The 16,780-nt window shown below is 44.9% G+C and overlaps 1 protein-coding gene across 2 annotated transcripts; it reads left to right on the top strand.

Moving 5' to 3' along the window:
• The first annotated feature begins 1,175 nt into the window (after positions 1-1,175).
• On the top strand, positions 1,176-16,759 carry LOC108710096 (protein sel-1 homolog 3). 2 transcript variants are annotated; one of them, XM_041584686.1, is made up of 24 exons: positions 1,177-1,962; positions 2,627-2,741; positions 2,821-3,155; positions 3,672-3,798; positions 4,302-4,423; positions 5,032-5,147; positions 6,180-6,232; positions 6,740-6,872; positions 7,045-7,174; positions 7,624-7,767; positions 7,978-8,183; positions 8,601-8,780; positions 8,868-8,987; positions 9,252-9,392; positions 9,827-9,889; positions 11,184-11,357; positions 12,260-12,387; positions 12,862-12,945; positions 13,777-13,867; positions 14,615-14,702; positions 14,790-14,899; positions 15,347-15,474; positions 16,123-16,225; positions 16,515-16,759. In XM_041584686.1, the coding sequence occupies exons 3-24, from the start codon at positions 2,885-2,887 to the stop codon at positions 16,614-16,616; spliced, it is 2,814 nt and encodes a 937-aa protein (XP_041440620.1). In that variant the 5' UTR covers positions 1,177-1,962; positions 2,627-2,741; positions 2,821-2,884; the 3' UTR covers positions 16,617-16,759. The 2 variants fall into 2 exon arrangements, with proteins under 2 accessions (XP_041440619.1, XP_041440620.1); XM_041584685.1 differs by having other exon boundaries at positions 1,176-1,962; positions 2,627-3,155.
• The last annotated feature ends 21 nt before the right edge of the window (positions 16,760-16,780 follow it).

Genomic DNA, 16,780 nt, shown 5'->3' with positions numbered 1-16,780 from the left:
GTTAGTAGTGTTAGAGGTTAGTAGTACTAGAGATTACTAGTTTTACTAAAAGTTAGTAGTGTTAGAGGTTAGTAGTACTAGAGATTACTAGTTTTACTAAAAGTTAGTAGTGTTATAGGTAAGAAGTGCTAGAGATTACTTGTGTTACTAAAAATTAGAAGTGTTAGAGGTAAGTAGTGCTAGAGATTACTAGTGTTACTAAAAGTTAGTAGTGTTAGAGGTAAGTAGTGCTAGTAGGGTGCCCCAATGCCATCATTTTTGTTTTTATTTGAAACCTCCCCAAATGTGACATTCTTCTGCCCAGGGCTTACATGAACATTTGGGAACATTTAGGGGCAGATTTATCAAAAAGACCAACATTAAATGAAAACATTAAATTTAAGTTTTTGTGGCGAATAGTCGAAGTCGAATTTTTAAAGAGACAGTACATGTAAATGTCAAAATTCGACTTTTCAAATTTTTTTCCGAATCAAATTTGGACTACTCCCTAATCTTTCAAATTTACACTCTGACCTTTGATAAATCTGCCCCTTAAAGGGCACCAATCATAACTAAAATCATTTCCTAAGTAAAAACACTATGTGAAAGTTCAAGAAATCTGATTTTTAAAACAGTTAGAATTGTTTGTATAATGTAAATGATCAGCTCACTATTCCTTCTGCAAGATCTCCCCTATCTCCCCTGCAGTTCTAGCTGAGGCAGCCATCTTGGATTTCACTGGCTCCTCCTACCTATATCTTCCCAGCCAACTGCAGCTCTGAAATCTCGCACATGCTCAGTTGAAATTCCTTGTTGCTTATCAACCCTTCTAAGCTATTTTCAAATCAGCCAAACCTGTGTGTTAGCTGCTGTACAGTAGTGCTGCCCCCTGCTGGAAGTTACTGTGTGCCCTTCATTTGCATAATAAAATCACCAGCAGGGGACAAGATAGGGAAATCTCCTGATACTTCTAGTGGAGGAGTTTACTAAAACAAGGCATTCTGGGTAGAATACTCAAAGCACTGTTACAATCTGAGCATGCTCCTGAAATTTGCATATTAGAGTCTCTGTTATAGTCACAGTATGGCCTCCCTCAGTGAAAGAACCCATTTGACAAAGTAAGGGATTTTTTAAAACCTGCAGTTTTTTTCAAAAAACTATATATGTAGTTTGATTAAACGTGTTTATGTTGTACAGGTCAGATTGTTAATATATTTTTGATTTTGGCAGTGATAGGTGCCCTTTAAGGTTCACTATGAGTTTGGCCAGTGGAAGTGTTGGGATTCGGTGCATCCTTACTACACAGAGTTGGGGGTATGTGTAGGAAAACAGTGCAGTCAGCAGTAGAAGTTGTGCTGGTTGTACAAGGTGTGTGTGAATGTGCAGTGTGTACATAAGGACAGTGCCACAAGCGTGACCGGCTGCTGTTTGTTACTAGTGTTTGTACAGCGGCACCTGCACATCCTATTGGAGAAGGAACAACATCTCCGGCAACTACTGGTCACACTGACATGTCTGGCCAATGGCACGGCTTACTCCTTGGCTCTAAGGGCAGGGGGCGGCTCAGCCTAAAACTCAGCACTGAGGGCTCCACGTATTCTCATACAGGAGTGTGTGTTCCACTTGCTGGTGTTTACTGGGCACAGCTACTGGGCAAGGCTGGCACTGGAATCCATTGGGCACACAGTCCTGGCAAGGAAATCACTGGTGTTTACTGGGAGAGTTACTGGGCAAACATTGGCATTTGTTGGTTGGCTGGATACCAGGGAAGAGGCAAATAATGCACTGAAGGCTGATGGGCAGGACTTGGGGGTAAGAGTGACTGGCACATACTGAGATTGGCATTAAGGATCTTTGACCCCCTATTGCATCTGGGACCCAAAATGCACAGCAATTAACAGGGGCACCTACTGCACTGCATCACCCTAGATGGGCACCACCATGCCTGGCACATCTGCAGCTGCGCTCTTCTTGCTTTTCCAGGTACGACTGAAGATGGAGGGGCTTGAGTTGCAGGGGTGGGTTTAGGGAAGATTCAACATTTAACTTACAATCCCCAAGAGTGAGGCAACTATATAATAGTGTTAACCAGCAAATGACTCCGCATGCCTATGCCATTTGCTACACTTAATAGGCCAGTTTTTGTGTAGAGTGTTCCAAGGTGTGTTCTATGTATATCAGATTAATGTGACCCCCGTAACTTTCTGGGTAGCTGATACTGTCACTACTTCTGCTTTCAGAGGAGACAGGGGCTGGTCATGTAAGTATCAACTGTGTGTGTATCTTCTGTGTATCTTCTCCTTCTCTTCTCTGTGTGTATCTTCTCTGTAGGTTTCATCTGTGTGTGTATCCTCTCTCTATATATCTCTCTCTCACATACCCTAATAATATGGCAAATACAACGGACTACTCACACCTCATCCTGGTGACCCCAGTTTTGGGCAGCCTCCTTAAACCTAATGACCGGTCACCTATATCCCCACCATAAATCTCTCCATACAGTTTCATACTTGTGTAGCTTGTGTCTCACTCTAAAACTGTGAAAAGAAATGGTGAATACATTGTATCAGATCTGATTGGCCAAGTTGTTGGGGGGGAGAAGGAAATGAAGAAGGGTTTAATGAGTAATTACTTTGTTGCACTGCAGCTTGTGGCGGCCCAATCTGGAATTCCCCTCGGATCTCTGAGTGTATCTTCTCTTGAGTTCCTCAACCCACCAGACAAGGTTTCTGAGGGACATGTTCTGCAGGTTTGGTATCAATGTAAGGAGGAGCAACTGGTACACGTAGATATAATTGCCTCATCCCTCATTGCTTCATCCGTGTCTGTGTTTAAGAAAAGATGGTCGTGTGGCCCCCAACAGGAACAGACAGTAAGGAAAATCCGCTTGGACTTCCCAGACCAGATGGTCTACAGAGAAGACTACTTTCTAAGGAATTCCATATATGTACATGATGTGTTTCTGAGAGCTTGGATCTCCGATTATCCCTCTGATTATACCAGTCCTGCGGATTGGCTCACCTACAACAGGGGGCTGGTAAAGAAAATCCACTATGTTCAAGCTGTGCCCCCCTACAGCCGCCCCTACAAGCCCCCCAGTAGGTCTCTACGATGGGACCAGCAGCTCATTTGGAACCTGGGAAAAAACAAATTGCCCCAGTGTCAGGCGGAGCCAGGTGGGTATTAGAGCCAGAGGCAAAGTGAACAAAGCTCTGCTGTGGGGCAAATTATAATGTTTGTTGCTGCAGGTTATTTCAGTTCATTAGGGTGAGACGATTAAGTTAATGAACCCTGTTTTGTCATCCATAGTAAGTTCAGTAAAGAGTAACAAACAAACTTTATGTTGTGTAACAATGTGTAATGAGTGTTGGGTTGGGTTGTCCAACAAATTAGTAAACAAGGCATTGTTGGGTCAGGGTTCCATAACATGGGTAATATCCAACGTAAAATATGGGGTCCACACCTGAGCATAGAGGGGGCACATGGGATCCCACTAGGCTTCATTGCTGGTCCATCACTTGATTCCTTACTTAGGAAGGAAGGAAACCTTGGCTGTTGTTCTTCAACAAAGGTGCCTGGTATTGATCCCCACCTAAGATGACCAGATCATGTGAAACCCTGATTCCAAATCAGCAAATCTCAAATGGCCATTCTAAACTGTAGAATCTCCACATTGACTTGTGTCTTTGCAGAGGTTGCTCATCTCCTGGAGTTTGTTTATGCATCGACTGGGGAGGACTTTGGGGTGCTGAGGACCCTGGAGCCCTACAAGAACCGAGTTCTAGAGAGACAGAGGAAAGCCTCCATCAGCAATCCACGGTAAGGTTCTCCTTCTGAGTACGTCCATTATTCCCCTTCCCATTGGGACAAGCTGATGTATTTGGTTGGTTTATTCTTTATTCCATAATTATGTTTAAAAATAAAACAACTCTAAAACCTAATGGAGGGATGGGCTGGTTCTGTCACTACTCTGATCATGAGCTAATGTGTTTCTGGGGTTTTACGTAAATGGAAAGATAAATGTGATACAATGTTTTTGTTCCACTGGAAAGTCTCACAGAAGCATAAAGCCAACTCATCAAGAGACTATTATAATAGGGATTTGGCTCTGACACCTTCTAACCAAGAAGGGAAATTCCTACACAGTGGTGCCTAAAATCACAGGTTAATATGATGTTTGTGGGTAGGGGGTCTGTCACCCCAATCTGACACCCTATTTGCAGTACATGAGTTTTCACATGCAGTGTTCATTGTCCCTGAGGCTGGATTTCAGCTCTTCTACCCCTTTCCTTAATGAAACATTCTGTCCATTTTCTGTCCAGATGCACCTTCTCCACTTGGCTGTACCTACTGGAGGGCTGTTCTAGAGGGACATGTGGCTTGTTCTACCATGTTGGTGATGATAGCGACTATTCTTCTCCAACTGTGCTACTAAACAGTGAAGGTAACGTGTTCTGTGTCCTTTTATATCAGTCAATCACATCTTGTCTTTCTGTCAGTCCTCTTGTTTTTTTCATTAAAACCCATTTAATTTTACAGAGGGACAGTAATGTTTTCACCACCCTTAGAAGCCTACTGGAAAAGTTCTAAAATACTGCCCTAAGTCCTTACGTTCTTTTTGATCCTGCATTAGTGACCTACCTCCATCTCAGCCTCCCTTCTTTGCTTCCTGGTCCTTCATTAGTGACCTACCTCCATCTCAGCCTCCCTGCTCTGCTTCCTGGACCATCATTAGTGACCTACCTCCATCTCAGCCTCCCTGCTCTGCTTCCTGGTCCTTCTTTAGTGACCTACCTCCATCTCAGCCTCCCTGCTTTGCTTCCTGGTCTTGCATTAGGGACCTACCGTCATTTCAGCCTCCCTGCTCTACTTCCTGGTCCTGCATGATAAAACTGCTTCTAATCCATGTCTCCCTGCTCTTCATTGGTTGACCAGTAAGATTGGTTACTGAGTCAATAAAGAATTCTCTATACAGTTCAATAAATGGGTTTCCCATGGATATTTCCATATCTTTATGTTTATTTCCCATTAACCCCCTTTATGTCTGCGCAGGTCAGTTACATATTCAGGTTGATCTGATGTCTGGGAAAACCTATGCCTTTCAGAGTTTTGTGTCCCTCCCCTTGAACCAGTGGTGCCAGATCCACCTCATTTTGGACAACTCATTGGTAAGGATCCAGGAAGATCTGGCTTGAGTCAATTACCACACCTATATTAAAGGATATTTATACCTTGAAAATAAGTGAAATTGATAAGGTCGCTATTCTATGAACATTTGCAATTGACATTCATTATTTCTTTTATTTTAATTCCAAGATATTAAGGGATACATGTACTGTTAATATGAATGAATTGTGTTACAACAGCGCCACCTGCTGGTCAGTTTCCCACCAGTCTGACCAGCAAGTAGTCAAGGAAGTTGTCAGGAGAAAGAAAGAGGCTGATGTTCTTCTGCTTAGGAAAGATGTGAGAAAGGTTTCTAATTTTATTCCTAAGCAGAAGAACATCAGCCTCTTTCTTTCTCCTGACAACTTCCTTGACTACTTGCTGGTCAGACTGGTGGGAAACTGACCAGCAGGTGGCGCTGTTGTAACAAAATTCATTCATATTAACAGTACATGTATCCCTTAATATCTTGGAATAAAAACAAAATAAATAATGAATATAAAGTGCTTTGAATACCTCCCTCATCAATTTTACATTCACTTATTTTAAGGTTTACTTATCCTTTAAGTACTACATTTTTAGGTGGAGTAACTGGACCAATTGTATTTGGGAATGTGAATTATATTGAGGCAGCCCCCCTCCTCTGGGGAAGTACAGTCAGTCTGACGAGGTATTAGCCCTATAGGTACCCACTGGGCAGCAAAGCAAACAAGCTTAAGAAGAGGATAACAAGCAGATGAGTATCTGGAGATGAGTTCAGAGATAAAGGGTGGGACAGAGTTATGAACTGCTCTGAATATCTTTGTTAATTTTATTTGAATGGTGGTTGAAACCAATGCAGGGATTGGCAGAGCGACTGGTAGAGTGGCATGGTGGAGGAGCGGGTGCTGAGGTGTATGGGCCGAGTGTCAGTATTTAATATGGACCGGAGAGGTGCCACTGTGCCAGTCCCTGGAGGGGAAGGAATATTCACCCCCACTAATTATGGAGCAATTAGAGAACCATTTAATCTAACGAGTAATTTCCTTCCCCAGGCCAACCTCACAGTGATATGCGATGATGATCCCCCCAGCATGATGTCCTACAGGTACCGTTATTGTTTCTTCCTATTAAACTCTCAGCTCTTTAGCCCCCTCAATGCTACCTGCTCTCTATCCAATGGTAACACTGGACGGAGGAAGCCACACCCTCCAATAAGTCAAACTACTCTTTGTATTTCTACTCCAGCCTGTTGGCTCCCATTAGATGGGACTTTCTTTCTATATATGTTTGCCATAGATACAGCTTTGATCCTGTGTGCAGAGCAGGGCCACAGAGCAAGGCCACAGTCCAGGCAGCAGGGGTTCTGGTGCTTCCCCTCCAGATCATGGGTCTAATACCACCCTGCTCCCAGGTAACATTACCCAGACTGGCCAAAAATGTGTGCCATCAGCCTGCAGCCCTGGGCAATGCTAGATGAGGTTGTAGAGGGATGTGGGGGGTATTAGAGTGATGTCTATAAGAGAGGTGCCTGAACCAAAGAGCTTACACTCTGATGAAGAGAATACACCTTATTGGGACACAAAACAGTTTCTTTCTTCTTGTCCGTCTGTAGATTCCCGACCAGTGTGTATCTGGATGACACCACGGGATACTTTAGTCTGACCGGATGTCAATTTGTTTCTGGGATAATTGGGTTCCTGGGACCCACTGTGTATTATAGGAACAAGATAACTTTTATTGATAAGGTAAGTCCTGGAGACCTTTAGCTAACACTGAACTACAACTCCCAAGCAGCTCTGTTTTTCAGGGCATGATGGGAGTTTTAGTGGTAGTGGGGGTAGACCTCAGGTCCATAATCATTCATCCTGCTATTTGAAAAGGGGTTCTCTCAAGCTTTTTCTCTCTTTATTTCCCAAGGCAAGTCCCCCCAAGCTTCTCCAAAGCCTCCATCTGTCCCACTGGTACAACACATGCCAAGCCTTCCAGCAACATTGTGGAAGCAAATACCAGTCTTTTCTGTCAGCATCAAGATGGCAGATGCCTCCAGGTATGGCAGGGTGATGGCAATTACTGCACCTTGTATCACTGAAATGGCCACCAGGAAGTCTCTGGTCCAATCACAGCATGGTGTTCTCCTGTGTTATTGGGTGTGACCTCCATCAGAAACCCAATTAAAATGATAGGGCCCCGTACAAGTAGCCATGTGATGAACTGGACAGGACTAGATGTTGGGGTTAATGGAACTACAGAAGTACCCCCTATGGCTGGGTTTTTCCCTATGGCAAATAATAGAGGCAGATAAAAGAACAAAAGAGAATAATAGAGTTGATTGAAGAAGAACAGACATACAAACCCCATGTGGATCATGCAGAACACCAAACCGAAATCCTGTATGGTTCTGCTGTTCTACTCTGGGAATGTGCCCCATACCTGGAGATGCTCTGGACATTCCCACTTAGGTCATACTCTTGTATCCCCTGATCTTTGTCTCTCCAGGGACCTGCAGGGATGTGTTCCAAGATCTAGTTTCAGGCTCTAACACAATATCTTCTGGGCCAACGTGCACTGCGATGGAGGCACCTGCAATGCCAAAACGAGCCACTGTCACCCGGCTTCTGAGAAGGAAAGCGGAACTGGGGGGTGAGTGCACTCATGGTGTCTCTTTAGCTTTGGGTGGCATCTTAGTAATCCACTGCTTCATGCAAAATAGATCTCTCATATCGCTATGGGAACCATGTCACTGATGGGGAAAACTGAACTCCCACTACCCAACTCCTGGTACCACTGCAACCTTTTTAATTTATTAAGTTTATTAGTTTTTTATTAGTAAGGTTGTGTTTATTCTGGCAGGAGGGGAGCACCTGAACATGGAGCAGATTGGCAGAGCCCTGTATCATATCTACATGAGGAGAGTCCTCTCCACCAATGGTCTGTCTCGTATGAATGGGCCCATAAGCTTGCTGTTACAGGCCGGCTGTCTGGGGTATCATCCAGCCCTATATCTTGCCTCGGTTCTCTTCCAGACTGGATTTGGGATTAAAATGGACCCATCGAAGGTAAATTTATTGTTATGGCCCGACTCTGTATCACTTGCCTTTATTTTTCTCATTGTAATGTCCACATGGAGGTTAAAGTTCAACTTCTTTTGACATCTCCCTCTACTGTGTGCAAGAATCCAGTATACGAATTAAGCAGGAGGCATGGGGTCAGTAGCAGATGACAGAATAATTACTGATCAGGGGTTTAAATAGAGAGAATTGCCTAGTGCAGATACTGAAGGTTGTTGCTAAATAGCAGATCTCACTCATATTCCTAATACACACACACAGACAGGAATGTTCTATGCACACTATGAGGGGGATACACTATAGTATATAACTTAGCACATACCTTCAGGGGCTCATATAAAGTTGTTACTGTTCCCCTTGGATGTGGCTTTTTATTATGTGGATTTGCCCCCCCCCCCCCCACAGGCTCTAATGCTCAAGCTCATTGCCGCACAGAAGGACGATCGTCTGTCTCTCATGTCTCTTGGCCACAAACACCACATGGGTGGAGATGGTTACCCAGTAGACTACGACCTCTCTTATGCCTATTATGCCAATATCGCCTTCCAGTCAACAGAAGATCGGCTGCAGCCAAACAGAGACCAGGTACAGTAATGCCCGTGGGGTCAGGGACTCGGGCAGCAGAAATTCTACTCAGAACATGGGACCAGTACTGACCCTATATTTGCACAGTCCTATGTAGAGACCATCCGCCTGATTGATGAAGAAGTTCTAAAACTGCAGACGAAGGAGGATGATGATCTCTTCATGTGGCTACGATACCAGGCCAAGCAGGGTGTTATCTCTGCACAGGTACCGTTAGATTGGGGTACGGGCTGTGAGACTGACTGGCATGGGCACTGTGAGACTGATATGGGCACTGTGAGACTGATATGGGCACTGTGAGACTGGCACATGGACTGTGAGAGTGACTGGTATGGGCACTGTGAGACTGATATGGGCACTGTGAGACTGGCACAGGGACTGTGAGACTAAATAACATGAATATGGTGAGACTGGCACTCCCTGGAGCTCAGCCCATTACCCTGATACTCACTCTGGCATTTGCCTTTCCAGCAAAGTGTGAGCCGAATGTTGTACTGGGGACAACAGGGGATCTCCTCCAACCTCCAGGCTGCTGCTAAGTTCTATGAGAAGGGGGCCATGCAGCAGAAGGACCCAGTAATGATGTATGATTATGGGGTGGTGCTGCTCAGGGTAAGTATCTCTATCTCCCTCTCTGTTCTGGCTTCACTGTTCAGAATGGTTTATAGGGACTGGGAACAAGTTTACGTGACTGGGAAGTTTGGAGGAATCTTTATTTTATACCTTGTCCAGCAAACACTTGTAGCTCCTCTTCCTCCCACACCCAACGTGCCACATACTGAGCCACAAACCATCTCCTTAAACTTCTCTGCCATCTCCCACTATCACTCACTACTACATATAAGATATATCCCCTATGAATTAGATTCCTCTAGTTCTGTGACAGTTGCTATTTCGGTCAGTTTTTAGGAATAAGCATCTCTGGCATTGGGCACATTTTTGAGAGGAAATAGCTAAAATGTACCATTAGTATCTTGTACCCCAAACGTTCCTGCTTTACTGTTATATTCAGGGGTTCTGTATCAATGTAAGATTTTCTCATACAGGGCCAAGGGGTGAAACAGGATATACCAAAGGCTTTAGAGTATCTGAAGAAAGCGGCCGATATGGTGAGATCTCTGCTCTCTTAAATATAAAGAATAATACCATCTGCAGTACTTACCTGCTTTCTATCCATGACTACCAGCTCTACTTCATACTGGACTAGGCTCCTCTTACTTGATAGAAGTGGGGGCTAGATTTTGGTTATGTAACCCAAGTGTATCTGTACTTTAACTGTGTCCTTACTGTATCTGAACTCTTACTGACCTGTGTCCTTACTGGATCTGAACTCTGACTGACCTGTGTCCTTACTGTATCTGAACTCTGACTGACCTGTGTCCTTACTGTATCTGAACTCTGACTGACCTAAGTCCTTACTGTATCTGAACTCTGACTGACCTGTGTCCTTACTGTATCTGAACTCTGTCTGACCTAAGTCCTTACTGTATCTGAACTCTGACTGACCTGTGTCCTTACTGTATCTGAACTCTGACTGACCTGTGTCCTTACTGTATCTGAACTCTGACTGACCTGTGTCCTTACTGTATCTGAACTCTGACTGACCTAAGTCCTTACTGTATCTGAACTCTGACTGACCTGTGTCCTTACTGTATCTGAACTCTGACTGACCTGTGTCCTTACTGTATCTGAACTCTGACTGACCTGTGTCCTTACTGTATCTGAACTCTGACTGACCTGTGTCCTTACTGTATCTGAACTCTGACTGACCTGTGTCCTTACTGTATCTGAACTCTTACTGACCTGTGTCCTTACTGGATCTGAACTCTGACTGACCTGTGTCCTTACTGTATCTGAACTCTGACTGACCTGTGTCCTTACTGTATCTGAACTCTGACTGACCTAAGTCCTTACTGTATCTGAACTCTGACTGACCTGTGTCCTTACTGTATCTGAACTCTGTCTGACCTAAGTCCTTACTGTATCTGAACTCTGACTGACCTGTGTCCTTACTGTATCTGAACTCTGACTGACCTGTGTCCTTACTGTATCTGAACTCTGACTGACCTGTGTCCTTACTGTATCTGAACTCTGACTGACCTAAGTCCTTACTGTATCTGAACTCTGACTGACCTGTGTCCTTACTGGATCTGAACTCTGACTGACCTTTTGTCCTTACTTTATCTGAACTCTGACTGACCTATGTCCTTACTTTATCTGAACTCTGACTGACCTGTGTCCTTACTGTATCTGAACTCTGACTGACCTGTGTCCTTACTGTATCTGAACTCTGTCTGACCTGTGTCCTTACTGTATCTGAACTCTGACTGACCTGTGTCCTTACTGTATCTGAACTCTGTCTGACCTGTGTCCTTACTGTATCTGAATTCTGTTCTATCCTAGAACTTTGTTCCAGCCCTTAACAGCCTGGGCTGGTATTATGAGAGGTATGAGGGAGATTATGAGAAAGCCATTGAATACTGGGAAAGAGCAGATGAACTCTGGAATGCAGAAGCTGCTTTCAACCTCGGCATTATGTACTTTAATGGGTATTATCCAGGCCAAGGCAGAAATTATGTAAGTCTCTCTGTTTCCTTTGATAATTCTGTAAAAAATGAATTAAAATCTAATTCTAATGTGAGGCAGCAGTTGCTGAGCCAAGAGTAGAAACCCATAGCAACCAATAACACATCTTCCCCTGCCTCTCTGGGGAAGACTTGGGTATCTTCCTCATGGTCAATGGGATAGAATTGGGTGTTTGTCTCTGGGTCCTGGGTATTTTTTCTGTGATAGATTTGGGTATTTTCCCCTAGGTCTCTGGGACAAACCTATGTATCATCCCCTGGGTCTCTGGGATACAGCTGATTATCATCCCCTGCATCTCTGGGATAGAGCTGATTATCATCCCCTGGGTCTCTGGATTAGAGCTGGTTATCATCCCCTGCATCTCTAGGATAGAGCTGTTTATCATCCCCTGGGTCTCTGGGATAGAGCTGGTTATCATCCCCTGGGTCTCTGGGATAGAGCTGGTTATCATACCCTGGGTCTCTGGGATAGAGCTGATTATCATACCCTGGGTCTCTGGATTAGAGCTGGTTATCATCCCCTGCATCTCTAGGATAGAGCTGGTTATGATCCCCATGGTCTCTGGATTAGAGCTGGTTATCATCTCCTGCATCTCTAGGATAGAGCTGGTTGTCATCCCCTGGGTTTCTGGGATAGAGCTGGTTATCATCCCCTGGGTCTCTGGATTAGAGGTAGTTATCATTCCCTGCATCTCTGGGATAGAGCTGGTTGTCATCCCCTAGGTCTGTGGGATAGAGCTGGTTATCATCACCTGGGTCTCTGGGATAGAGCTGGTTACCATCCCCTGCATCTCTAGGATAGAGCTGGTTATCATCCCCTGGGTCTCTGGGATAGAGCTGGTTATCATCCCCTGGGACAGAACAGGGAGACCTTATAACAATGCTTGTGTTCAGACTGCAGCGTATCACTACTACCTGAAATCCGCAACCCGTGGTCACATTGATGCAGCTGTTCATGTCTCATTTTTCTGGATCAAAGGGATCCCTGGGCTGGTACCACGGAATCCTCATGATGCAGTTGTGTAAGTATCCTGACATTTATCAGGGGTTAATGCTGTTATCTCATAGGCTGCAGTTGCTCATTGATGTGAGTGAAATTGGTAGCTCTTTGTGCAACTGGTGGTGCTACATTGCTGATATCATTATTAACATGTATTTATTATTAACATGTATTTATATAGCGCCAACATATTGCATAGCACTGTAAAGTAAATGTGATTATACAACTAAATCACATGAATTACATACATAGAATATATGGAGTAACAAACATCACAATCAATACAGGTACAAAAAGGTGAGGAAGTCCCTATGCAAAAGAGCTTACAGTCTAAAGGGAAGGGAGTAATACACAAGGTGTGGGAGTGGGTAAGATTGAATTAAGTGGGTGAGAAATGTGGTACTGTATGTGGTGTTGCGTTTGGTAGTTAAGCAGAGTGAGGGGAGGCTTCTCGAAAGAAGTTGTTTTCCCACAACCTTTGTTCTTCATCTCCCAGGTGGACAAAATGGGCAGCAGAACAGAACGGGTATCTCGGGATGCAGTTACGGAAGGGCCTGGACGCGTATCTGAAACATTCCTGGTAAGTGGCAGCACCAATCACAGGGGAGGATCATGGGTAGTTACCCAATTACATATTAGATGTGTGCAAAGGGGTTGTCCTTAAAGTGAAAGTATACTCCTTTAAAGGAACAGTTCAGTATAAAAACAAAAACGGGTAAATAGGTTGTGCAAAATAAAAAATGTATCTAATATAGTTAGTTCGGCAAAAATGTAATGTATAAAGGCTGGAGTGAGTGGATGTGTAACATAATAGCCAGAACACTACTTCCTGCTTTTCAGCTCTCTAACTCTGAGTTAAGGTGGCCATACACGGATAGATCCGCTCGTTTGGCGATGTCGCCAAACGAGCGGATCTCCCTCCGATATGCCCACCTTGAGGTGGGCAATATCGGGCTGATCCGATCGTGGGCCCTAGGGCCCAACGATCGGATCCTAGCGCTCGCAAACGGGCGGTCGGATCGCGGTACCGCATCAACGAACAGATGCGGCCGCGATCCGACGGGATTTTTAACCCCATCCGATCGAGATCTGGCCGACTTTCGGCCAGATCTCGATCGGGGAAGCCCGTCGGGGGCCCCCATACACGGGCCAATAAGCTGCCGACACAGTCTGTCGGCAGCTTTTATCGGCCCGTGTATGGCCACCTTTAGTCAGTGACTATAAGGGGGGCCACATGGGACATAACTGTTCAGTGAGTTTGTAATTGATCCTCAGCATTCAGCTCAGATTCAAAAGCCCCTAGGAGTGAGCGACTGTAGCACCCAGCAGTACCAATGACCAGTCATTCACTGGTACTTGTGCAATAATATGTGCCCAGCTTCATGCCCTAAATGCTGCCCTTTCCTGCCAGGCTGGAGTCCCTTCTCCATTACATACAGGCAGCGGAGGCCGGCTTTGAGATCGCCCAGTTCAACGCAGCGTATATCTGTCAGCATGACCCGGTGAGTCCCTCATTGTCTGTCATTTCACCCAGTGCCCCCATGTTGGGCATATTACTGGGCACGGAGGCTCTTGTGCAGAGGACTGGCACGGGCATATTCTTTGCATTTGGGAGTTCAGGTGAATAGATTCTGGAGATGGTTGAACATTGTGGGCATTTGCTTTGTCTGGTGCAGCTACCAACATTGTGCCTGGCACCAGTACAGGAGTCTATCTATTAATAAAATACGGGCACAAGAGGGATGCCCAGGTAACGGCACCTGAATCCTCTGCGCTGCGACCCTGCTCTCCTATAGAGCTAATACATTGATTCAAAGGAGCCAATAATGAATGTGGTACAGGTAAGAGACACCCAAGGGGACCCCTTATTCCCACCCGTACAAACTTGCACCCTACAATGCTGCTCACAAAAATGGTCTGGTCATCCCTCTTGTCCTGGGACAAAGAGTATAAATAAATAACTATATTTCCATTAATGAATCGTTTCAATATTATGTGGATTGATATAAACTGGCACAAAGTTTCAGGAGAGGCGTAACCAAATGCCAACTGTGCCCTCCCTCTTTACACAGTCCAGTTTAGGGTGGGTAAAGTTTCTGCCACACACGGCTCATTTTGTGTCTTATTTTTATATTTAAAACAAAAGCGTTGCTGAGTATTGGGCCCCCCAGCAGGAATATTACAGCTATGGCCATTAGAGGGCGCTCATTACATTTTGTTTATTAATATTACATGTTATTAATTAACAGGACGGCCTCATGAGTCACTATATCCATACAGACTGTATGTGGAAATATTACAACCTGTCAGTATCAAGTGCCTCCCCATCATCCTATGGTAAGTCTGTCTGTCTGTCATTGGCTCCTCCCACTACTCTGATCACCTGTATGGGTGCATTGGGTGACTCTTGGTCTTTTGTCTCAGCCCAGATCAAGATGGGGGACTTGTTGTACACGTCTCACATGAGGAGGAAGCGCAATGTTCAGGCTGCAGTGCAGATGTACAAAGCTGCCGCTCTACTGAAAGACCCCCAGGTACCGGACCCTCTTGCTCAGGATTCCTCTCTATCCTACATACGGTATAAATGTGGCACATTGTGGAGCCTGGGGTTGTTTCTTTCACAGACACATCACTATGATCACAGTTATTCATTGAGAATATGGAGAAGACACAATGATGGTCCCTCATTCAAGGGCCACAGCAAAGCCAAGGGGCGGTATGAGGGCCATGACATCGGCTCCAGCAGGAATGGGGGTCCCTTTACTGATATATGAAGGTTTTATATGGTAGACAAGCAAGTGCCACCTTCATTAGCCATTGGTTTGTGGGAGACACTTTCTGCTCTAGAGGCGCCCACTGCACTGAGCAGCAAGTGACAAGGGGATGCCAACAGGAACCAATGGGAATTCAGTTTCATGGGGGGCCTATATTATGTAGACTCACCTCAGTCTGATCTTTTGGGTCCTGCTTTGCTCTTCCAGGGTCTCTACAACTTGGGTATCCTGGTAGAAGATGGAGTTCCAGTTCCATGGTCCACCCTTCATGAGTTGGGCTTCAATAGATCCACAGGCAGCAATAACTACACCATCGCTATAGAGCTGTACAGAAGGTACGAGATGGAGCCCAATCATACATTAATTTACATTTACTTTTGGGATTATTTCTATAACATGGGACCCAACCATAGACAAGACCAGGAACCATTCCTTTGGGAATCACAACATGAAGTGGGCCCCAACCATTCACCAACTCATTATCAGAATGTGGCTCATTCTATAAGATGGGTCTAGCTCTTAACCAACCCAAAAGTGGTTCCTCTGGGGAATATAATGTAGACAGGGATCCAACACTTTCATCATCTCATTTATAGTTCCTCTTGGGTTTATTCTGTAGATTGGGGCCCAAGTTTACAGCAGTTTCTTAGGGGTTTCTCAGGTGATTACAATATCAGTCAGGGCCCAACCATATATAAATTCCTTAGGGTATCACTGAGATTTATTCTATAAAATGGGTCCTAACCCTACACCAATCATTGGTGGTTTCTCTGGGTGTTTTTACATAGACTGGACCTTGATCCTACATCATCTCATTAGTGTTTCCTCTGGGCATTATTGTACAGGATGGGGCCCAACCTCATCAGCCCATTAGCAGTTCTGGGGATTATTATAAAGGTTATGTGTTTAAGGGGAGGAAGATAGAATACAGAATATAAGCATGATGCCAATAATAATAATAACATGGCTGTTGATCTGTTCAGATGCCGAGACCACGAGAGTGACGATTCATACATTCCCTGCAGCCTGGCTCTCATCAATGCTCAGATACAATACATGTGGGCCTTCCATGGAATCATGCTCAAGGTAATGGGGTTCTTCTCCCACCCCCATACTCACAGTAAGATAATCGCCCCTCTGGTTACACAGGTGATATTTGCCCATGAGAAGGAGGCACCACAAACAGATCTACTGTAGCCACAAGCCAGATGTCACATAGAATGACAGTTTATTGGGTGCTTATCTGTCCATTTATTACAGGTCTAATGCACAAGACCCTGGGGGTGAGCACCCTCTAAACTCAGAGGTCCCTTCCCAGGGATAACACAGCGGAGGTCAAAGTCCAGTGCTGACGGAGGGTCTTTTTGTTTTCCAGTGTTCCAGTGCAGCGGCCATTGCCATTGTTACTCTGATCAGTCTGGCCACAATTTTGGGGAGATTACGTCAGGGAGCCCTAATCCGGCAGCAATCTGTATGAGACCCACCGGCTGGGAATGATGTGGAGGAAGCACCAGGATCGGCAATTCCAGAATATTCTATAATATAGAGGTGCCTTGTTGTTCTGCTGCTCTACACTGTTCCCTAATGAGGAGGAGCCCCAATAAATGGCTGTTCCACATGTTCCCTGTCTATGAGTTATAT

This window comes from Xenopus laevis, chromosome 2S, assembly GCF_017654675.1.
Source record: "Xenopus laevis strain J_2021 chromosome 2S, Xenopus_laevis_v10.1, whole genome shotgun sequence".
Taxonomy (NCBI): domain Eukaryota; kingdom Metazoa; phylum Chordata; class Amphibia; order Anura; family Pipidae; genus Xenopus; species Xenopus laevis.
This window is presented reverse-complemented; position numbering and strand designations above follow the sequence as displayed.